General features: G+C 42.7%; 1 protein-coding gene across 5 annotated transcripts in view; it reads right to left on the reverse strand.

The window, feature by feature from the left end:
- Positions 1-24,076, reverse strand: part of MATN2 (matrilin 2) — a 161,428-nt gene extending 137,352 nt beyond the window's left edge. For 2 of the 5 annotated variants that reach the window (XM_082364257.1, XM_082364256.1), the window contains exon 1: positions 23,822-24,076. Coding sequence is in view for 2 of the 5 variants with exons in the window: in XM_082364255.1 (XP_082220381.1) it covers positions 22,488-22,562 (75 nt within the window). In the remaining 3 variants the exon portion in view is untranslated. Of the gene's footprint in view, positions 1-22,487; positions 22,586-23,821 lie in introns of those variants that run through there. The other 3 variants (XM_082364258.1, XM_082364255.1, XM_082364254.1) reach the window with 3 other exon arrangements.
- Between the last annotated feature and the right edge of the window lie 701 nt (positions 24,077-24,777).

Consider the following 24,777-nt stretch of genomic DNA (forward strand, 5'->3'; position numbering starts at 1 on the left):
ACATCTGAGGGTTCCAAGTAACAATATTTTCTTAGTCTAATAATAGTGGATGGTACACATTAATATATATGTTTCCCAAGGAATACATATACGGTTGCATAAGTTAACATGACTTAGCCTCCTAGCCTCTCTGCCTTCCACACACATCTATTAAGAGGGAACATGGTGCAGTGTTTTTAAGGGCTTGGACCCTGGCACCAGACCGCCTGGCTTTGAAGTGTCCTGGCTCTGACACTTGCTAACTGTGTGTGACCTTGGGCAATCTGCTTAACCTTCTCATGCCATGTGGGAATATGGTTAATTGGGTGACTTAATCCATGTAACAAAAGCATTCAGGATAGTGTCTGGCACACATGGGGAGATGAGTACAAGCAAACAAGCAACAGCGTTAGGGCACCAGAGAAGAATAGGATCAAACGCAACGTTGAGCACAAAGCTCTTGGATGCAGAAAGAATTTTGACTCTTGAGTTGAGTTTCAGATATCCACAGGGGCGAGGGAGTTTCAACCAGAGTAGCACACTCTTGACCAGACTTTACCCGTTTTCTGTACTGGTCCTGGAGAGTAGCTGGTGTGAAGGCTCAGGAGGAAAGATTCTGAGCAGGGAAGCGACATGGTCAGATCCAGGGTTTCCCAGGATGGCCAATCTCAGTGCTTCACATGGGATGAGAAAGGTACTTTCCACATGATGAATGATATTGACTATTCTGCCTGGCAAACCCTCATGGAGAAGGCAATATCCTGGCACTAGGTTTAAACGTAGTTTTCTTCTAGTTTCTATCATTATGGTGGGTGTCATAGCAATTTATTAATTTATACAAATTAGTGAGGAGGAGGGAATATTTAAGGAGGAACCACATTTAAGGAAGATCATCTGCCTGTAAAGTCTTTACTAAATCCTCATCCTGTGCTTGGCAATTTCACCCAGTTGATTTCATCCAATCTTCATACCTATCTTGCATAAATCAGAATTATTATTTCTGCTTTTTAGAGATGAGGAAACTGAGGCTCAGAGAAGTTTAGTAACTTGACCTAGGTCACCCAGCTAAAGTAAGTAGCAAAGTAAGGATTCAAACCCAGGGTAAGAGGCTAATTTGCCAATTCACTGATTAGCAGAAAACTTGATTAGCTGCAAGTCAAGTCCCCAGAAGGCAATTCATGAAAGGCCATAGCTGTTTCACCATCAGAGATGGAAATAGGGCAGGGCAGGGGCAGGGACCACTTTCTATAAGTGAAAAAATAATACTCAATAATTCAGTGAACTGTTTGCTCAGCAAACTGCTTTCAGGAATTGACCTGGAGATGAACCCAGGCCTGTCGACCTTCAAAGTCCACAGTTTTTCACACTTGCTGTGTTGAGCTAGCTCACTTTTCACTATGCATTAAAATTCTATTAAAAATAGCAGATGCTTAGGCAGCACTTACTATGTGCCAGGCACTGGGCCAAGTGCTTTAAATTTATTAAGTCATTTAATTCTTACAGTAACTAGAGAAGTTCAATAATTTGCCCAAGGGTATGCAGCTGATAAAGGGGTGAAGCTCCAGAGCATTGCTAGTTCATTACAGATAACTACTGCCCACCCCTTATAAACAAATTAAACTCTTTACTAATTGGACTGTTCCCTATTCATAGCTTAATCTGTGAGATTCCCTTTTAGAAAAGGAAGAAAAAAGATTTTGCCTCTTTCTCTGATCTTAAACCTACTGTTTACTGTCAAGTTTCCTTGGTATTTATCACATTTTATGTGACATTCTAAGTGTGTTATGTCATTTATATGCTATTTATTATTTTAATGATGTTCTCCTTCCTCCCATCTGAGCAAATACAAAGTCCACGTTTATTTCTTTTAAAATGTATACAACATGCTCTGAAGGCACACGTCCTTCCTGACACATCTGCAATTAAATCCAAACATTTAGAGCATGATGTGGTGGATAATTATCATTTTCAGAAAACAAATACCACTTCATGGGGCTTGGGTTTACTGTGGATTTCAAGAAGTGTTTGCATTTTCAAGTCACCATTGCTCACCAAAAGGCCCTGAAGATAGGTGAGGGATAGGGAGTTAAAAATAAACAGAAGTAAACACTTCTAGCTGTCTAACCCTGAGAAGGTTACTTTCCCTCTCTCTGCCTCAGTTTCCTCATCTTTAAACTGGGGATAATGAAGAAACCTGGTCGTTGTATGAATTAAATCAGCTGATATATATATATATAAAGCACATAGAACACTGCCTGGCACATAGTAAGTGCTCAAGAAGCGATAGCTACTTATTATTATTATCATCATTATGCAATCAAACCAATTAATATAAAGTACACATTGCTAATTTTTGTCATACTGAGCCATTTAATGTACCTTAAATTAACTTTGATGCTTACCTATGACTACTCTAATAAAACAATGACACACAAATCCATAATTTAAAAATACATGTTAGTATCTAAAAGTATTTAAAACTCTCTTTTTCAGAATGAAATAATGCCACTTGCAGCAACATGGATGGACCTAGAGATTATCATACTAAGTGAAGTAAGTCAGAAAGAGAAAGACAAATACCATATGATATCACTTATATGTGGAATTTAAGATATGACACAAATGAACTTATCTACAAAACAGAAACAGACTCACAGACATAGAGAATAGACTTGTGGTTGCCGAGGGAGAGGAGAGATGGATTGGGAGTTTGGGATTAGCAGATGTAAACTATTATATATAGAATGGATAAACAACAAGGTCCTACTATAGCACAGGAACTATATTCAATATCCTGTGATAAACCATAATGGAAAAGAATATGAAAAAGAATGTATGTATAACTGAATCACTTTGTGTAGAGTACAAATTAACACAACATTGTAAATCAACTGTACTTCAATAAAATATATTTTTTAAAATGTTCTTTTTTCAAAATGCAATGGCACAGCAAGTCACAGTCTGGTAGAAAAGATTTACAAAACATTATCTGGTATATCATTTATCTCCAGGCATAAACTCTTGTAACTCAACACAAAGACAAAAAACCTACTTGAAAATGTGCAAAATATTTGAACACTCACACTGCCAAAGAAGACATTCAGATAACAAATAAACATATGAGAAGATGTTCAACATTCTTAGTCATTAGAAAAATGCAAATTAAAAATCACAATGACAGAGGATTAACCAAGATGGCAGAGTAGAAGGACGTGCTCTCACTCCCTCTTGCGAGAGCACCAGAATCACAACTGGCTGCTGGACAATCATTGACAGGAAGACCCTGGACTTCACCAAGGAGGATACCCCACGTCCAAGGACAGAGGAGAAGCCACAGTGAGACGGTAGGAGGGGCGCAATCAGAGTAAAATCAAATCCCATAACTGCTGGGTGGGTGACTCACAGACTGGCGAACACTTATACCACAGAAGTCCACCCACTGGAGTGAAGGTTCTGAGCCCCACGTCAGGCTTCCCAACCTGGGGGTCCTGCAACGGGAGGAGGAATTCCTAGAGAATCAGACTTTGAAGCCTAGTGGGAATTGATTGCAGGACTTCTACAGGACTGGGGGAAACAGAGACCCCACTCTTGGAGGGCACACACAAAGTAGTGTGCACATCGGGACCCAGGGGAAGGAGCAGTGACCCTGGGGGAGACTGAACCAGACCTACCTGCTGGTGTTGGGGGGTTTCCTGCAGAGGCGGGGGGTGGCTCTGTTTCACCGTGGGGACAAGGACACTGGCAGCGGAGGTTCTGGGAAGTGCTCCTTGGCGTGAGCCCTCCCAGAGTCTGCCATTAACCCCACCAAAGAGCCCAGGTAGGCTCCAGTGTTGGGTTGCCTCAGGCAAAACAACCAACAGGGAGGGAACCCAGCCCCACCCATCAACAGTCAAGTGGATTAAAGTTTTACTGAGCTCTGACCACCACAGCAACAGTCAGCTCTACCCACCACCAGAGCCTCCCATCAAGCCTCTTAGATAGCCTCAACCACCAGAGGGCAGACAGCAGAAGCAAGAAAAACTACAATCCTGCAGCCTGTGGACCAAAAACCACAGTTACAGAAAGATAGACAAGATGAAAAGGCAGAGGGCTATGTACCAGATGAAGGAACAAGAAAAAACCCCAGAAAAACAACTAAATGAAGTGGAGATAGGCAACCTTCCAGAAAAAGAATTCAGAATAATGATAGTGAAGATGTTCCAGGACCTCGGAATAAAAATGGAGGCAAAGATTGAGAAGATGCAAGAAATGATTAACAAAGACCTAGAAGAATTAAAGAACAAACAAACAGAGATGACCAATACAATAACTGAAATGAAAACTACACTAGAAGGAATCAATAGCAGAATAACTGAGGCAGAAGAACGGATAAGTGACCTGGAAGACAGAATGGTGGAATTCACTGCTGCGGAACAGAATAAAGAAAAAAGAATGAAAAGAAATGAAGACAGCCTAAGAGACCTCTGGGACAACATTAAACGCAACAACATTTGCATTATAGGGGTCCCAGAAGGAGAAGAGAGAGAGAAAGGACCAGAGAAAATATTTGAAGAGATTATAGTCGAAAACTTCCCTAACATGGGAAAGGAAATAGCCACCCAAGTCCAGGAAGCACAGAGAGTCCCATACAGGATAAACCCAAGGAGAAATACGCCGAGACACATAGTAATCAAAGTGGCAAAAATTAAAGACAAAGAAAAATTATTGAAAGCAGCGAGGGAAAAACTACAAATAACATACAAGGGAACTCCCATAAGGTTAACAGCTGATTTCTCAGCAGAAACTCTACGGGCCAGAAGGGAGTGGCATGATATACTTAAAGTGATGAAAGGGAAGAACCTGCAACCAAGATTACTCTACCCGGCAAGGATCTCATTTAGATTTGATGGAGAAATCAAAAGCTTTACAGACAAGCAAAAGCTAAGAGAATTCAGCACCACCAAACCAGCTCTACAACAAATGCTAAAGGAACTTCTCTAAGTGGGAAACACAAGAGAAGAAAAGGACCTACAAAAACAAACCCAAAACAATTAAGAAAATGGTCATAGGAACATGCATATCGATAATTACCTTAAACGTGAATGGATTAAATGCCCCAACCAAAAGACATAGACTGGCTGAATGGATACAAAAACAAGACCCATATATATGCTGTCTACAAGAGACCCACTTTAGACCTAGGGACACATACAGACTGAAAGTGAGGGGATGGAAAAAGATATTCCATGCAAATGGAAATCAAAAGAAAGCTGGAGTAGCTATACTCATATCAGATAAAATAGACTTTAAAATAAAGAATGTTACAAGAGACAAGGAAGGACACTACATAATGATCAAGGGATCAATCCAAGAAGAAGATATAACAATTATAAATATATATGCACCTAACATAGGAGCACCTCAATACATAAGGCAACTGCTAACAGCTATAAAAGAGGAAATCGACAGTAACACAGTAATAGTGGGGGACTTTAACACCTCACTTACACCAATGGACAGATCATCCAAAATGAAAATAAATAAGGAAACAGAAGCTTTAAATGACACAATAGACCAGTTAGATTTAATTGATATATATATGACATTCCATCCAAAAACAGCAGATTACACATTCTTCTCAAGTGCACACGGAACATTCTCCAGGATAGATCACATCTTGGGTCACAAATCAAGCCTCAGTAAATTTAAGAAAATTGAAGTCATACCAAGCATCTTTTCGGACCACAACGCTATGAGATTAGAAATGAATTACAGGGAAAAAAACGTAAAAAAGACAAACACATGGAGGCTAAACAATACGTTACTAAATAACCAAGAGATCACTGAAGAAATCAGAGAGGAAATCAAAAAATACCTAGAGACAAATGACAATGAAAACACGATGACCCAAAACCTATGGGATGCAGCAAAAGCAGTTCTAAGAGGGAAGTTTATAGCTATACAAGCCTATCTCAAGAAACAAGAAAAATCTCAAGTAAACAATTTAACCTTACACCTAAAGAAACTAGAGAAAGAAGAACAAACAAAACCCAAAGTTAGCAGAAGGAAAGAAATCATAAAGATCAGAGCAGAAATAAATGAAATAGAAACAAAGAAAACAATAGCAAAGATCAATAAAACTAAAAGTTGGTTCTTTGAGAAGATAAACAAAATTGATAACCCATTAGCCAGACTCATCAAGAAAAAGAGGGAGAGGACTCAAATCAATAAAATCAGAAATGAAAAAGGAGAAGTTACAACAGACAGCACAGAAATACAAAGCATCCTAAGAGACTACTACAAGCAACTTTATGCCAATAAAATGGACAACCTGGAAGAAATGGACAAATTCTTAGAAAGGTATAACCTTCCAAGACTGAACCAGGAAGAAACAGAAAATATGAACAGACCAATCACAAGTAATGAAATTGAAACTGTGATTAAAAATCTTCCAACAAACAAAAGTCCAGGACCAGATGGCTTCACAGGTGAATTCTATCAAACATTTAGAGAAGAGCTAACACCTATCCTTCGCAAACTCTTCCAAAAAATTGCAGAGGAAGGAACACTCCCAAACTCATTCTATGAGGCCACCATCACCCTGATACCAAAACCAGACAAAGACACTACAAAAAAAGAAAATTACAGATCAATATCACTGATGAATATAGATGCAAAAATCCTCAACAAAATACTAGCAAACAGAATCCAACAACACATTAAAAGGATCATACACCACGATCAAGTGGGATTTATCCCAGGGGTGCAAGGATTCTTCAATATATGCAAATCAATCAATGTGATACACCATATTAACAAATTGAAGAATAAAAACCATATGATCATCTCAATAGATGCAGAAAAAGCTTTTGACAAAATTCAACACCCATTTCTGATAAAAACTCTCCAGAAAGTGGGCATAGAGGGAACCTACCTCAACATAATAAAGGCCATATATGACAAACCCACAGCAAACATCATTCTCAATGGTGAAAAACTGAAAGCATTTCCTCTAAGATCAGGAACGAGACAAGGATGTCCACTCTCACCACTATTATTCAACATAGTTCTGGAAGTCCTAGCCACGGCAATCAGAGAAGAAAAAGAAATAAAAGGAATACAAATTGGAAAAGAAGAAGTAAAACTGTCACTGTTTGCGGATGACATGATACTATACATAGAGAATCCTAAAACTGCCACCAGAAAACTGCTAGAGCTAATTAATGAATATGGTAAAGTTGCAGGATACAAAATTAATGCACAGAAATCTCTTGCATTCCTATACACTAATGATGAAAAATCTGAAAGAGAAATTATGGAAACACTCCCATTTACCATTGCAACAAAAAGAATAAAATACATAGGAATAAACCTACCTAAGGAGGTAAAAGACCTGTACTCATAAAACTATAAGACACTGATGAAAGAAATTAAAGATGATACCAACACGTGGAGAGATACACCATGTTCTTGGATTGGAAGAATCAACATTGTGAAAATGAGTATACTACCCAAAGCAATCTACAGATTCAATGCAATCCCTATCAAATTACCAATGGCGTTTTTTACAGAGCTAGAACAAATCATCTTAAAATTTGTATGGAGTCACAAAAGACCCCGAATAGCCAAAGCAGTCTTGAGGGGAAAAAAAGGAGCTGGAGGAATCAGACTCCCTGACTTCAGACTATACTACAAAGCTACAGTAATCAAGACAATATGGTACTGGCACAAAAACAGAAACATAGATCAATGGAACAAGATAGAAAGCCCAGAGATTAACCCACGCACCTATGGTCAACTAATCTATGACAAAGGAGGCAAAGATATACAATGGAGAAAAGACAGTCTCTTCAATAAGTGGTGCTGGGAAAACTGGACAGCTACATGTAAAAGAATGAAATTAGAATACTCCCTAACACCATACACAAAAATAAACTCAAAATGGATTAGAGACCTAAATATAAGACTGGACACTATAAAACTCTTAGAGGAAAACATAGGAAGAACACTCTTTGACATAAATCACAGCAAGATCTTTTTTGATCCACCTCCTAGAGTAATGGAAATAAAAACAAAAATAATCAAATGGGACCTAATGAAACTTCAAAGCTTCTGCACAGCAAAGGAAACCATAAACAAGACGAAAAGACAACCCTCAGAATGGGAGAAAATATTTGCAAACGAATCAATGGACAAAGGATTAATCTCCAAAATATATAAAGAGCTCATTCAGCTCAATATTAAAGAAACAAACACCCCAATCCAAAAATGGGCAGAAGACCTAAACAGACATTTCTCCAAAGAAGACATACAGACGGCCATGAAGCACATGAAAAGCTGCTCAACATCACTAATTATTAGAGAAATGCAAATCAAAACTACAATGAGGTATCACCTCACTCCTGTTAGAATGGGCATCATCAGAAAATCTACAAACAACAAATGCTGGAGAGGGTGTGGAGAAAAGGGAACCCTCTTGCACTGTTGGTGGGAATGTAAATTGATACAGCCACTATGGAGAACAATATGGAGGTTCCTTAAAAAACTCAAAATAGAATTACCATATGACCCAGCAATCCCACTACTGAGCATATACCCAGAGAAAACCGTAATTCAAAAAGACACATGCACCCGAATGTTCATTGCAGCACTATTTACAATAGCCAGGTCATGGAAGCAACCTAAATGCCCATCAACAGACGAATGGATAAAGAAGTTGTGGTACATATATACAATGGAATATTACTCAGCCATAAAAAGGAACGAAATTGAGTCATTTGTTGAGACGTGGATGGATCTAGAGACTGTCATACAGAGTGAAGTAAGTCAGAAAGAGAAAAACAAATATCATATATTAATGCATGTGTGTGGAACCTAGAAAAATGGTACAGATGAGCCAGTTTGCAGGGCAGAAGTTGAGACACAGATGTAGAGAATGGACATATGGACACCAAGGGGGGAAAACTGCGGTGAGATGGGGATGGTGGTGTGCTGAATTGGGCGATTGGGATTGACATGTATACACTGATGTGTATAAAATTGATGCCTAATAAGAACCTGCAGTATAAAAAAACAAACAAACAAAACAACTAATACTAAACTTTCATTGGGTTATTTGTACGGAAATATGTTAATATAAATGTTTCAGACATTACATGAAATTTCTAAAAATCCTATATTTGTATTTGTATGGAAATATGTATGGAAATATGTTAATATAAATGTTTCAGACATTACATGAAATTTCTAAAAATCTTATATTTGTATTTGTATGGAAATATGTATGGAAATATGTTAATATAAATGTTTCAGACATTACATGAAATTTCTAAAAATCTTCTATGTTCTGGTATAATGTTATAAGTAATAATCCTAGTTATTACTTTAAAATGTATATCTCAGAAATAATTAATTTTCTTGTCAACTGCATTATTATGAACTTTCATCAAATCTTTAACCGTGGTCATTTTTAAGTCTTTTGTCATTTACAGACAGTTCTGGGTGTACTCTGATGATTTTGCAAATATGTTCCTATAAAAGGCTTTCATCTTCAAGAAATTCATGGAAAAGACTCTGACAAATACAGGTTTCTGGTAACTGACTGTACTGCTGAACTGAATGAATAAGCATTTTCAGAACTCTAATGAAAAACTGATGAACTCATAAAAGTGCTAACAAAAGATCAAGATGAAAAAAAAATTAATTACATGGGACTGAGTGAGCTGATGAGGATGAGTATAATTTTTGTGACTTTCTGTCTGAATTAAAAAAAAAAAAAAATCCCACAAGGACTCAGAGGCAAAGAATATACAAATCAATTTTCACTGCAAAGTAAAGGAGCTGTTACAGTGGAGGATTACTGGACTGAATGTCAATATTATTACATAGTATGAGTGTGTTTCATGTTTGGTAATTGCAATCATTGTTGCTTTTGTTGTGGTCATCCATGTACAATGCTTGGTGTCAGTCTATTTATCTCCTGTAAAAATAAAATACAGTGTGTGTGTGTGTGAAAAAAAAAAAAAAAGATACATGCACCCCAATGTTCATAGCAGCACTATTTACCATAGCCAAGACATGGAAGCAACCTAAACGTCCATCAACAGAGGAATGGATAAAGAAAATGTGGTACATATATATAACGGAATATTAGTCAGCCATAGAAAAGAACAAAATAATGCCATGTGCAGCAACATGGATGGACCTAGAAATGATCACACTAAGTGAAGTAAGTCAGACAGAGAAAGACAAATATCAGATGTTATCACTCACATATGGAATCTAATTTTTTTTAAATAATATAAATGAACTTATTTACAAAACAGAAACAGACTCACAGACCTCGAAAACAAACTTATGGTTACCAAAGGGTAAACATGGTGGAGAGGGATAAATTAGGTGCTTGGGATTAACATACACACACTACTATATATAAAATAGATCACCAACGAGGACCTACTGTATAGCACAGGGTTCTCTATTCAATATTCTATAATAACCTATATGGGAAAAGAATCTGAAAAAGAATGAATATATGTATATGTATAACTGAATCACTATGCTATACACCTGAAACTAACACAACATTGTAAATCAACTATACTCCAAAAAAATATTTTTTAAAAAGTGAGACCTGATTCACTTAGCTAGTCAGGTTCTCTCCCTAGCACACCTTTGTGGGGAAGGCAGAGGCACTCAGGTTTACAGAGCTCCTACTCTGTTCCAGATGTGGTTCCAGGTGCTCTACGTATGTCACCTGGTGCAATCCTCCCAACACACCACAGAGCAGGCATTAAAATCCCTGTTTACAGTTGAGGAACCTGAGGCTCAGAGAGGCCATGCAATGTGCCCAATATCACACAGCTCTTAAGGGGCCCACCAGTCTCCCCCCAGCCCCTAACAACAACTTCATGATGGCTTGAGGGGTGAAGGTGTGACCTGTGTGAGACTCCAGGGGCAGGATTCTCAGGAAGAGTCTCCTTGGCCAGGAAGAAGAATCAGCCAGTCTATGACAGAGGTGCAGTCTGGGGTCTGGCTCAGGTGATCATCAGTGAAGCACAGAAGATACCTTCCTCTAGGAGGTTTGTGAGCCTTAAACGAGTGAATGCCTGGTACATAGTAGAGGCTCACTCCCATGTGTTCCCTGCCCTGATATCCTGATATGCCTGTGCTCTGTTATCCATGGACAGTTAGCTTTCCAGCCTTTGCCCACAGTTGGTGCCTCTGCAAATCAATCAGGCAAATAGCAGGAGACAGGCAGTGCACTCAAACCTTTTAACTAAAGAGACTTTGCAACGGCACAATAGGCAGGGATAAGGCAAACCGTCAAGAGGTTATGAGCTACTGAAGTACCAGCCGTGCGGAGAAACCCTTTCTACCCCCAGACCTGAAGGACAAAAGAAGGGGACAGAATTACTGGAGTCTAGTAAAAGCTGGGACTGCAGAGAAAGGTCTGCCCACCAGAAGCTGTGGCTGTACCTCACTGGTTCTCAAATTTTACAGAGCATCAAAATCACCTTGGAGGGCTTGTTCAAATACAGATTGCTGTTTTGCTATTATAAATATTCTTAAACGCTAAAAAAAAATACAGATTGCTGGGCCCCCCAGAAGGTTTGGCGTTGGGCCAAGAACTTGCATTTCTATGAAGCTCCTAGGTGATGAAGATGCTGATCACTTTTTGAGACCCAGTGCCTCGGAGAAGCAGAACCACAGTGAAGAGGTGTAAATACCGTGACCTCTCTCTCCTTCCATCTTCCAAGCCTCTGCTAGCGTTTTCCATTGGCTGGACCCGACCTGATTGCTAGAGGGTAGAGGCTGGAGAGAACCTACTGCTGGGACACAGAGCAGGGAAGGAAATGGATCTGAGAGGCGCAGAACAAGGAATAATCTGCAACCCTCCTCCCCTCCCCCTCCCCTCCACTTCCACCACCCCATTCTCATTCAAATAGTCTTCTGTCCTATGGCTTCCCTGAACGTTATTCTTGAGAGCTAGAATACATTATATTTTGCTCAGAGGCATAAAGAAAATTATGATTCTCTCAACTCAGTTAAATAAATAAGCTATTGTGTCTTATTTCCCTGCAGTAATTGTATGCATTTCCTGTGTTGAGAAGTATTGAGATTCATAACCGGAATAAAGCTGTCATTCTTCACCCCTTTTAATTCAGCTTTCCCACAGCTGTTTCCAGGAGGTCAGTTTTCTGATTAATTTTTTTTTCTTAGAATTTAAGGGTTTTTTTAAACCTAAGAAAATGATAATAAAACAGGATTTCTTGAACTTTCAAAAAAAAAAAAAAAAAAAAGACACATGCACCCGAATGTTCATTGCAGCACTATTTACAATAGCCAGGTCATGGAAGCAACCTAAATGCCCATCAACAGACGAATGGATAAAGAAGTTGTGGTACATATATACAATGGAATATTACTCAGCCATAAAAAGGAACGAAATTGAGTCATTTGTTGAGACGTGGATGGATCTAGAGACTGTCATACAGAGTGAAGTAAGTCAGAAAGAGAAAAACAAATATCGTATATTAATGCATGTGTGTGGAACCTAGAAAAATGGTACAGATGAGCCGGTTTGCAGGGCAGAAGTTGAGACACAGATGTAGAGAATGGACATATGGACACCAAGGGGGGAAAACTGTGGTGGGGTGGGGATGGTGGTGTGCTGAATTGGGCGATTGGGATTGACATGTATACACTGATGTGTATAAAATTGATGCCTAATAAGAACCTGCAGTATAAAAAAACAAACAAACAAAACAACTAATACTAAACTTTCATTGGGTTATTTGTATGGAAATATGTTAATATAAATGTTTCAGACATGACATGAAATTTCTAAAAATCTTATATTTGTATTTGTATGGAAATATGTATGGAAATCTGTTAATATAAATGTTTCAGACATTACATGAAATTTCTAAAAAAAAAAAAAAAAAATCACAATGACATTCCATGACAAATCCACTAGAATAACAAAAATTAAAAAGACCGATATAACCAAGTATTGGCGAAGATGTGGAAAACTGGAATCCTAATACATTGCTGGTAAGAATGCAAAATGGTGTAGCCACTTAGGGAAACAATTTAGCAGTTTCTCATACAGTTAAACATACACTTCCCAAATGAGACAGCACAGGGTGACCAAATGGCCTGGTTTGCCTAGAATTGCCTGTGTTTTTGCACTGAAAGTTCTTCATCCCAGAAAACTCAGTCCTGGGCAAACTGGGCAAACCAGCAACCTAGATATTTACCCAGAAGATATAAAAACACACCCACACAAAGACTTATCTCAGATGCTCATAGAAACTTTCTTTGTAAAAGCTGAAAACTGGGAACAACGCAAATGTCCATATATTAACGAACAGATAAATAAATTGTGGTACATCCATACAATGGACTACTACTCAGCAGTTAAAGGAATGATGTAATGGGTGAATCTCAAAATAATTAGGCTGAGTGAAAGCAGCCAGACACAAAAAGAATACATACTGAACAATTCTATTTATATGACATTCAACAAAGGGCAAGACTCCGTGACAGAAAGATCAATGGTTCCAGGGGGTGGGATGCGAGAAGAGGGTCAGCTACAAAGGGGCAGGAGGGAAATTTCGGGGGTGATGGAAATGTTCATATCATGATTATGGTGGAGGTTACATGGCTCTATACATTTGTCAGAACCCATCAAATTATACACTTAAAAGTGATGAATTTTATTGTTTTACGTTTGACTTCAAAAAAGCTGTTTAATAGAAACTAAAAGAATGGGGAAAAGGATACTGTATACAAGTCAACATAAAACCAGCATGGCAATATTCATATCAGACAAGACAGGCATTTTTTTAAAAAATGCAAGGGCAGTGAAACAAGAAAAAATAAGTCAGTACACGTAGCCCACATTAATCATTGTTTCTCAGGGCAGCATTTACAGCTGCTAGCATTTGAAAAACAGGAGCCAGAGCCAGTTCCAACTGGAAAACAAAATGATGTTTGAGAAACAGTTCCTTTCACATATGGGCATATGAGAAGAATTGTTTTGCTGAGAAATAGAGGTTAATTCAATCAGGACAGATTCCATGAAGCATTTGGGGGCATGGAAAGAATATTTTTAAAACAATTAAACAGCTTTGACTTTTGTTCTAGCAATTTTTCTCCTCTCCATGAGACAACTGAGTCTTTTCATTTAGCTTTACCAAAAGGGTGGGGAAGAGAGAGAGAAGGAGATTGTTCTAAGCATCACTGTTTCAAGTAAATCAACAGATGCGTAGAATCCCATCAGAGCCAACACTGTGTGCTGTGGGCCTTGAGAGGAGAGGCCTGGCTCTGTCACAACACGCTGCGTGACCTCAGTTAGGTGATTTAACTCTCTGGGCTTTAACTAGTCAGCCATGAAATGAGAGGCGTGGTCTGGAAGCAGCGTTTCTCAGCCTAAACCAGACCACAGGTCCAGGACAGGGGCCCAGGACAGGACAACGCCGCTCCCCTGAGGAAGATGGGCATGACACCCTCTTCTTGCCCCTGCACAAGAAGACAACGGAGTTAAGGCACTAATATTTCCTAAGCGCCTACTATGGGCCAGGCAGTGAGCTGGGCACTTGTAGATTGTTATCTCATTTGGTCCTACAATCATTCGGTGAGGTGGACGAGGTCCCAATTTCATGGGAGGAAAACCGGGAGCCACAGATAGAAAGACACTCTCCAAGGTCTCAGAGCTAGTGAAGTGACAAAGCCAAGATTCTACCCACGCCACCTCTCAGGCAGCCAGCCTACTTGCTAAAAAAGAGATTTTGAGTCCCCTCTCCAATTCTGAATGTCCTCAGACATCATATTCAATAGTTTTGTCCCTCAAAGGCCACTCCATTGGCACACCAAGTGTGCATACTACTACTACTCTGTGTTCAATGAGAACCAGTCACACAGGGCTGGGGCCGTAGCAGCCCCAGAGGCCTTCCTTCCTGTCTCCCACCTCACACCAGAATCCCCAGCTCCCACAGGGCCGGCAAATGGAGCCCAACCTCCGTTTAGATGATGTTGACCTGACGTTGGCTTTCTGTGACTTTCACCCAGTGGTCAAGACCTGCTTGCCAGCCCCGCCTTTCCAGATACAGACTCAAGTCCCTTCATGGTCAAGGTCACTCCATCTGCTCAGGTACCCGGACTGCAAACTTGGCCTCAGCTTCCATGTCTCCCTTGCATCACCATCACATTCATGGGTGGACAAGCCCTGGCTTTCCCGCCTCTGCCGGCTCCCTGCTCCAGCCCTCCTGACGGTTCCCGCCACTGCAGCAATGCTCCAGTCTATTTCTCACCCAGACTTCTCCAGAAGCTCTGGAACTGCTCTTCCTGCCTTGGGTCCTGTCCCTTCCCTGCTCAGAACCCACCTATGGCCTTACTGCGTAACATTCATGTTCAAGGCCCCCCATGACAGACCACTGCCCGCCCTACAACCATGGCAGTCCCACGTGCACCCCAGCCCCTCTAACGGTGCCAAAAGAATTCAGATTCTTGTCCTAGCTGGGTGCCTTCATCCATGCTGGTCCCTTGGCCTGGTCTACCTTCTGTATTATTCAAAAAAGCAATTCATTCCTAAAGGCTCAAGTCACACGTCACCCACTCTCTAAAAAGTTCTCCGATTTTCTCAGCAAGGATTGACTTTTCTACGCACCCCTGACAATGGGTTTGTTGTCTGCTCTAGCACTGGGTTTTTTGTTTGTTTGTTTTTGTTTTTTGGCCGCGCTGTGCAGCTTGTGGGATCTTAGTTCCCTGACCAGGGATCGAACCCACACCATCGCAGTGAAAGCACGGAGTCCTAACCACTGGACCGCCAGGGAATTCCCTAGCACTGTGTTTCTTTTTCTTGCTTCCATATCTGTCTCCCTGCCTAGACTCTGAGCTGTTCCTTGAAACCACACCCATGTGCTAGATGCTGAATTTTATAAATAAAGTTTTAGAAAATAGGTAAATGTTGAATAAACACATTTATTGATCAACAAAAGATCAATAAATGTCGAATCAAATTGGCCCTAGTTCTGCACCTGACAACTGGCAAGGCCGAGCCCAGGTCTTCGTCTACATACTCTGTTTGCCTTAATGCAGGCAACCCCAATGGCTCTCTCCTATGATGGGAGGAGCCTCTGCCCCAGATTTCTTGGCCTTGAATGTATAATTTTTAAATGATATAGATGAAATATCAAATATCTAGTTATAATAAAGTATCCATTTAGTCATACATGCATATTCAAAACATTTGAAATTACAAAATATATATTCGTTTAGAAATAATGCTTTATTCATTAAAAATGTTTCAGAAAACAGTGTTTTCTCTCTTTCATTTCATAAAACAGTTTTCAAATGCTTGCCTCTCTAACATCAGTATTTCATCAACGCTGAAGATTTTTTTGTTTTCTGACATCTTTACTTCTAGGTTGCCTGAGATACAGCGCTTTCTGAATCTATATATGATACTGTCACTGGAAATTTTATCTCAGACCACCAGTTCCCACTTATGTAACATGAGCACAGTTGTTGGGTTTTTTAATATGTCCTGGAGGCATAAATTCACCGTCTCTGCAACTTACTCATTCACTGCGTTGCTCGTAAAGTATCATATCCAGTGTCATCCAGCCCTTGCAATTGTGAAACTGTGCCCAGAAGAATAATGACTAAATTTGAGTTGATTTTTCTTTTACTGTTTTGGTCATTGACTTCTACATGTATTCAAAATTAGCACACTGATTGAGGACATTTCAAGCTAACGTGTCTTCCCCAGATAGTACTTTGTTCAACATATCTGACAGAGTTCCACATACTTTGAGAGACTTTGCAAGGACTCACATATAGAGCAATTTCCTCTTTTCCAAGGAATCATTTTCTGGGGGAAAAAAACCCTTCACCTCATATTTTGGAATATATGGTCATTCCTACCTTATCTTGTCTCCCTTCCATTCAATCAGCACCATGTTCTACCACGTGATGTCTCGCATGCCTTCTCCCTTTTCCATCCATACCAAGGTCACAGCCCTAGTCTTGCCCCTTATTCATATTGGAGAGACTACAAAGGTCCTGGCAGACACTGCTGGTTGCTCCCCAATATCCTCCCCTCCTTCTTTAGTAATAGAACCCTCACTTTTTAACTGGACACGTAATGGGGCTGGAATAAAGACCAAGATGCCCAGTCTTCCCTTCTTCCCTATCAGGTGACTACATGGGGGTCAGGAGGGATGGAAGTGGATGTGGCAAGTACAACTTCAGAGAAGTGTCCTTAAAGGAGGGGTGGGGGGACGACTGCCTTGCTTTTTCCTTCCTGCTGGCTGGAATGAGCACATCCTGGCTGGAAACCCAGCAGTCATTTTGAACCACGAGGCACCATGAAAATGGAAGTCATGCTGCATGGTAAAAGTGACAGGGCACAAAAGTGTGGGTCCCCAACCCCATGCTCACTTTGGACACACTGCCTCCAGGCTTCTAGACAGAAATAAACTTCCTTCTTCAAGTCACTGTCATTTCAGTTTTTTTCTATAACTTGGAGTTGAACATAATCCTAATTAATTGACTGTTTCTAAGTCTCTCCTAGTGACGCCATCTGGCACCAGCTGAATTCAATCTTCCCAACACAATATCATGCTTATCATGCGCCTGCTCAAAAACTATCAGTGACTTCTACATACCAAGCCGATAAAATCCAGATTCCTTAGCTTAGCACTCAAAGTCCCATAATCTGGCCCTGTCTTACAATGCTAACCTCAGAAACACCACCATCCATCCCACCAACACACACACACACACACACACACACTAACCCTCCATTCCAGCCCGGTAGCTCCATACAATGTCTCTTACTCGCCGCTGGTTGGACTGAGTTTAGGACAACGGAGATATAGGGAGGGAATCACTCCCTTTCAAACTGAAGTGTGAATGGAAACAACCTTAACAAGAGAACAGATACACTGTGGTGGAGTCATATAATGGGCTATTATACAACCATAGAAACAAGTGAATTACCGCTTGGTGCAATATCATCATAAACTTACAAACATAATATTGAACAAAATAAAATTCAAAAATGGACAAAATGGACAAAATGAATCTACAATCTTAGGAATCGGGATAGTGGTTACACTTGAGGTGTCAGTGCACAGAAGGAGGCGTGAGGTGGGGATTGTGGGGTACTGGGAATGTTCTGCTGATTACTCAGGATGCTGACTACATATTCATGAAAAATAATCCAGCTACACGCCAGATTTGTTTACCTTTCTATATGTATGCTTCAGTAAAAAGTTTACTTAAAAAACATGCAAACTAAGTTAGAAGAGCGGTTACCTTCAGGGGGGAGGTGATAATTAATTGGGTAAACGTGGGCACAAAGGGGGCTTCTGGGGTGCCGATCTGGGAGGTGGTCACATGAGAGTGTTCATTTTGCAAAAGATCCATTGTACTGTTCCCTTATGGTCTGTGCATCTTTTTATATGTTCTTTTGATTAAAAATTTACTTAACAAATGAAGTGTGCAGTACTACTTCTGCCCCCCTTGCTCTCTGATCATGCCATAGACAAAGGGATTCAGGGAGAGATGTGAGCTGCAGCAGAGATTTTAGAGAGAGGCTAATGGGTGTTCTCTTGAGTGGGCTATTGTGCACATTCTGGAAGAGGTGTTAATAAGAATGAGGGTGCACAGCTGGTCCTGACCTGGAACTCCTTCTCAAGCCCTGGGGTGGGCAAAATAATGTCCCTCCAAAGATGTCCATGTCGTAATCCCCAGAATCTGTGGATATGTTATGTTACACAGCAAAGAGGAATTACAGTTGCTAATCAGCTGACTTTAAAAATAGGGAGATACCCTACATCAACTATACTTCAATTAAAAAATAGAAAAAAATAAGGAGAGCATCCTGAATTATCCAGGTGAGCCCAACGCAATCACCAGGGTCCTTAAAAACAGAAGAGTGAGGCAGCATGAGAAGGACTCAGCCTGACATTGCTGGCTTTGAAGATGGAAGGAGGCGACAAGCCAAGCAATGAGGGAAGATTCTAGAAGATGAAAAAGGCAAGGAAATGGATTCTCCCCTAAAGCCTCCAGAAGGAACAATTCACCCAGTAAGACCCATTTCAGACTTTTGACTTCCAGAAACATAAGATAATAAACTTTTTAAAAACTGAAGTATAGTTTACAATGTTGTATTAGTTTCAAGTGCATAGCAAAGTGATTCAGTTATACATATGTATATATTATATATAATATACATATTCCCTTTCAGATTCTTTTCCATTATAGGTTATTACGAAATATTGAGTATAGTTCCCTGTGCTACACAGTTGGTCCTTGTTGTCTACCTATTTTATATTTAGTAGTGTGTATATGTTAACCCCAAACTCCTAATTTAACTCTCCCCCCCACCCACTATTCCCTTTGGCAACCATAAATTTATTTTCTGTCTGTGAGTCTATTTCTGTTTTGTAAATCAGTTCATTTGTGTCATTTTTTGAGATTCCACATGTAAGTGGTATCATACGATAGTTGTCTTTCTCTGTCTGACTTAATATGATAATGTCTAGGTCCATCCATGATGCTGAAAATGGCATTATTTCATTCTTTTTTATAGCTAGGTAATATTCCATTGTACATATATACCACATCTTCTTTATCCATTCATCTGTGGATGGACGTATAGGTTGCTTCTGATAAACTTGTTTTATGTCACTAAGTTTGTGGTAACTTACTACAGCAGCAATAGGAAACTAATACAGACACTGTCTGGAAACTTCAGAGAGGTGGTAATTTTATTAGAGGAGATCTTGGGGGTGGGGGCATTCTTTGTATTTCAATGGAAATGGAGAAGGAGAAGGAGCTAGAAAAAATCAGCAAACACTGTTGATGGGGAAAAGGAGACCATTCTGAGGGGCTAGTGTTAAAAGTTGAGGGTTTGTCAAAGAAAGGGAGAAACTGTGAAAGTAGCAACTTCAGAACTGAGTTTGAAGCAACCCAGGGCTCACGAAAGATCTGACCCATAGTCTTGACCCCTGCGGTCTTGAGCTTCTCATCTTTAAGACAAGTGAAAACAAACTCACCTAACTGGGAAGGTGCAAGGATAAGCCCTAAACAGAAGTGAGATAAAATCCTTTGATTGCGAGTTCCCTGGTGGTCCAGTGGTAAAGAATCCACCTTCCAATGCAGAGGACGCAGGTTCGATCCCTGGTCAGGGAACTAAGATCCCACATGCCGCGGGGCAACTAAGCCCACGTGCCACAACTACTGACTCACACGCCACAACTACAGAGCCCACTTGCCACAACTACAGAGCCCACGCTCCCTGGAGCCTGCACGCCACAACTAGAGAGAGAAAACCCACATGCCACAACTAGAGAGAAGCCTGCACGCCACAACGAAAGATCCCACATGCCTCAACGAAGATCCCACGTGCCGCAACTAAGACCCGACGCAGCTAAAAATAAATAAATAAGAAATAAATCTTTAAAAAAAATTCTTTGATTTACATCATTTTCTCTAATAATAACTGTTTATTAGGCAGAATAATGCCCCCAAAGATGTCTACGACCTAATCATCCCAGAATCTGTGAATATGTTACCTTTGTGGAAAAAGGGACTTTGCAGATGTGATTAAGCTAAGGATATTGAGAAGGAGAAATTAGCCTGGATCATCCAAGTGGGCCCAGCGTAATCACAAGGGTCTTTATAAAAGAGAGAAGAAGGGGGGAAGGAGAAGAAGGGGGGAGAAGGGGGAAGGGAGAGAAGAACTGGAAGCTGCTATGCTTCGAAGATGGAAGAAAAGACCAGGAGCCAAGAAACATAGGCACCTTTCAGAAGCCAGAAAAGGCAAGGGAACAGATTTCCCCCTAGAGCCTCCAGAAGGAACATAGCCTTGTCGACACCTTGATGTTAGCCCAGTGAGACCTGTTTCAGACTTCTGACCTCCAGAACTGAAGGACAATACATTTGTGTTGTTTTAAGCACTAAGTTTGCAGTCATTTGTTACAGCAGCAATAAGAAACTAGTACAATAACCTAAAATAGCAGTGGGGTATTCCAATGGGGATGGAGCCACGGTCTCCAACAGTAAAGTTTTCTCTGACAATACTCTTAAAAGAACTTTTGAAAAATGTTAGCTAGGCCACCTGCTCAGCCACTGACTTTACATGCAGATATTTCGGTAAAAATCTTATTTTCAATCAACTCTCTCCGAGCACTGGCAGATTAATTCACATTAATTATCTCATTTAACCCTTATAACAACACTATGACATAGATCGTATCATCCCCATTTGATGGATGGTATAATTGAGGCTCAGATAATAATAACAATAAGTACAGGTAATAAATATTGAGCACTTACTCTGAGCTAGGCATTATACTAAGCACTTCATGTGTGTTAACTAATTTAATTCTCCCAACAATTCTATTCCCATTTACAGATGAGAAAACTGAGGCAGGGTGTCTAAGTAACGTTCCAAAATCCTTGCAGGTAATGAGTGGCAGGGCTGAGACTGGAACCCAGGTCCCTCAGGTGCCAAGATCAGGGTCATACTCCCACAACCTCTCACTGTCAGCATCATTACCACCAATTATTGATAACAGCCGAGGCCTCTGGGATGGAGCCCAGCCCTGCCTTTCTCTCTGAGTCCTTTTCAGGGTCCTACCAGCTAAGGCAGTGGTGGCTGTCTAACGAGCCACGTGGCAGGGTTCAAAGATGACCTCACGGCTAGAGCTCCAAGTGGCAACTGGTCCCTTGGAAGGGCCTCCCTGGCACTGTTTATTAGCAACAGCAATGACAGCCTCCACTCTCTCCTTGGCACTTCAGCCTCCCTCTTCCTCTGACCCTCCTGACTTATTCCCACATGTACGTTAAACAGGGGTGCCCTCCTGAGCTTCCCTAAAGACAGGGAGTCCCAGGAAAGGGCTCTCTTAAACACACATGCTAAAAACCAGAGGGGAGCCAGTCCCGTCCCAGGGATAGCATTCGAGGCTCTGGCTCACTTGGCTGGCCTCAAACTCAGCTGCTCACCCCTGAGTCCCAGCATGTCCCTTCTCACCTCCCACCCAGCCTCACACCCAACACCCTGCAGGCCAGCGTTTACACTGGCACTCCCTCTTCGCCCCAGGCAGAGCTGATTCTAGGAAAACTGTGGGATTTCTCTGTAGAACCTTCAGTGATCCTCTTATTCCTCCTCTATCTTTCAAGGAGCAATCTTCTATTTCCTTTTCTTTAAATCTTGGGCCTCATTTCAACTACCTCTTGCTGAACAGAGATATATGGTGATGCTGGTAAGAGCTTAGAGCATGACGGCCATCTGAGGGTGTCTCAGAGGCGGACTCTGGTACGGCACCTGCAGCCAGTGAGCTCAGACCTCAGTGCCTCCAGCTTGCCAGGGCCTGGACTCCTGAGCCCGGAACCCTGGATTTGTAGAAAAGAGAAGCCTGGCAACACAGAGGTCTGACTGAATTCTATTGGCAGGACTAAAAGTTTGGGCAGATAGGAAAACAGAAGGTGAAGAGCCAACAGATATCTACCTGCATTCTCAACAGGGGGTTCTCAGGGACCAAGCTTCTGGGGCTGAGAGGAAACTTTCCAGACCATAAACCCATCCTGGAACAGCAATATGGTTTTTTAAGGTTGGGAGAAACAGGCAGGGAGAACCGTGTAGGATGCACTCCTGAATGGAAAACTCCAGTTAAATACATGTAGATCATCTGCCACCCTCACGTACCCACAGAGGGCCCACCTTCCTGACTTGGAGAGGAAGTGACTGCTTATAGGAACGCCTTGCTTTTCTGGAGAGACAGGTGATGGAACTAATCATCAATCTTAAAATGCCTGGAACCGTTCTAAGGACTTGAATTTAATCCTCACAGCCCTTTAGGTGTTATCAACCCCATTGGACAGATGAAGAAAGTGAGGCATAGAGTAGTTGGGTAACTCCAAAGTTGCCAACCTGTAAGCTTCACGCACAGCCGGGGTCTGAACCTAAGCAAGCCAACCCCAGAGTCTCTGGTCTTGACCACACCCTTCCCCCACCCCTCCCCCACCCTTCCCCCACCCCCGCAGCGGGAAACCAATTAAATGCACTTGGTGCAGATGCAGCCCAGCTCCCTGATTTATGACGATTTGGGACTTGGTCAACTGGGTTTGTTCCCGGCGGGAGTATGTGTTCCCGAGGAGCTACCTTCTTGTGCGTCCAGTGCAGGAGACCTTAACGAGTGAGGGTCCCCATTTTTCTGTCCTCTCTCCAAACTGCCCTCGGGGTTTCTAGCAACTACCACAAAACGCCCTCCCCTTTCTTTCCTTTCTCCGCAATGTAGAGAAGCTGGAGCTTTAGCTGTCCTAGAGAACCAAGAACAAAATGCAGATGACACGGGCATTAAAATACCAGCCGACCGAGGCGGGGAGTCGGAATCGATCCGCTGGCCAGCTGAACAGCAATCGCACCGGATCCCCGCTCAACAAGTCTCGCTTTCCCGGGGTCGGTGGAGGCCAGGTCTGGGCGGCCCCGCAGCGGGGCACAGCGCCCCCACGGGGCGCTGCGGGGTGGCTGCCGCGCGCTGCGCCGGGCTCAGGGAGCTCGCGGAGCTCGCCCGGCCAGGGCGGCCCAACTGGCCCCGACTGGGGGTCCCGCAGCGCCACCCCCCCTCTCGCCCTCGGCCCCGAGGGGTCGGGAGCCAGGGGCCCGGGGCGGGAGGGGGCGTCCGGCGGGAGCGGCCGCGCGGGGCCGCACGGGCCGGGGCGCGGGCCTTTGGGCGCGCCCGCGTGCGTGGGTGCCCAAGCTCTGCCTGTCTGTCCGTCTGTCTGTCTGCGCCTCGGGGCTGCGGGGCCAGGCAGGGCCCCGGGGAGAGCGCGCCCCGCTCACCTGCAGCCGCCGCCGGCGCCTGGGAAGCGAGACAGGGGCGCAGCCTCCCGGGTCTTCGTCGCTGGCCTCCTCGCCGCTCCGAGAGCCACGGCTCTCCTCGGGAATCGCTCGTGGGAGCCGTGGAAGAAGCCCGAGGTGCTGCCGCTGTCTCCTCCTTCTCCGCTTCCTCCGAGTCCCATCCCAGAGCGCTCCGCTCGCTCGCTGGCTGCCTGGGCGGCTCTGGGCCAGCGCCGGCAGGCGGCGGGGGAGGCGGCGCCGCGGAGGGTGGGGAGCGGGCCGGCGGGAGGAGGGGTGTACTGTTTGGGGATGGGGCAGGAGCGGAGAGGGAGAGGCCGCGAGGACCGCCCCCCCCTGCAGGCAGCCCCGGGAGCTGGGCACCCTGGCCGCGCGCCCTGCCTGCTGCCACCTCGCTCTGCGCGGTCCGTCCCCAAGCCCAGGCGGGGATCGGACTCCAGGGGTCTGGAGCCGCACGCAGGCTCAGAACAACAAGGAGCTTTGGGGGCTTGGCGGAGGGGAGTGGGGTGGGGAGCGGAGGAGAGCATCTCCTGGAGGAAGAAAGGCATGACAGGGGTCCTGTTTCCTGAACTGGGGGTCATGATCTACAGGAGGAGACCATCGATGACGGTGATGAAGAAGAAAGTGGTGAGAATTGGGCTAATTGGTGACAAGTGCCAGAAGCTGTCTTGGCAGTGCCCAGAACACCGGTGCCAGTTCATATTAACAGAGCGTCCACTGGCCAGAGACCAGGCCCCTGGGTGGGGACGGGACTAAGGATGCCAGGACCGAAAGGAAACAAGGTTCCTACCCTGAAGGAGCAGAGAAAGTCTAGTCCAGGCAAGACTTTTGAAATTATGGGCAAAGATGTTTGCAATTTTGTAAAGCGGGGGAACGTGCCCTGAGAGGTCCCCAAGTGAACTTTGGAGGGATGCGAAAGCCAGGATTGGTCAGTGGCAGGG

This window comes from Balaenoptera borealis (assembly GCF_965194805.1).
Source record: "Balaenoptera borealis genome assembly, chromosome: 17".
Taxonomy (NCBI): domain Eukaryota; kingdom Metazoa; phylum Chordata; class Mammalia; order Artiodactyla; family Balaenopteridae; genus Balaenoptera; species Balaenoptera borealis.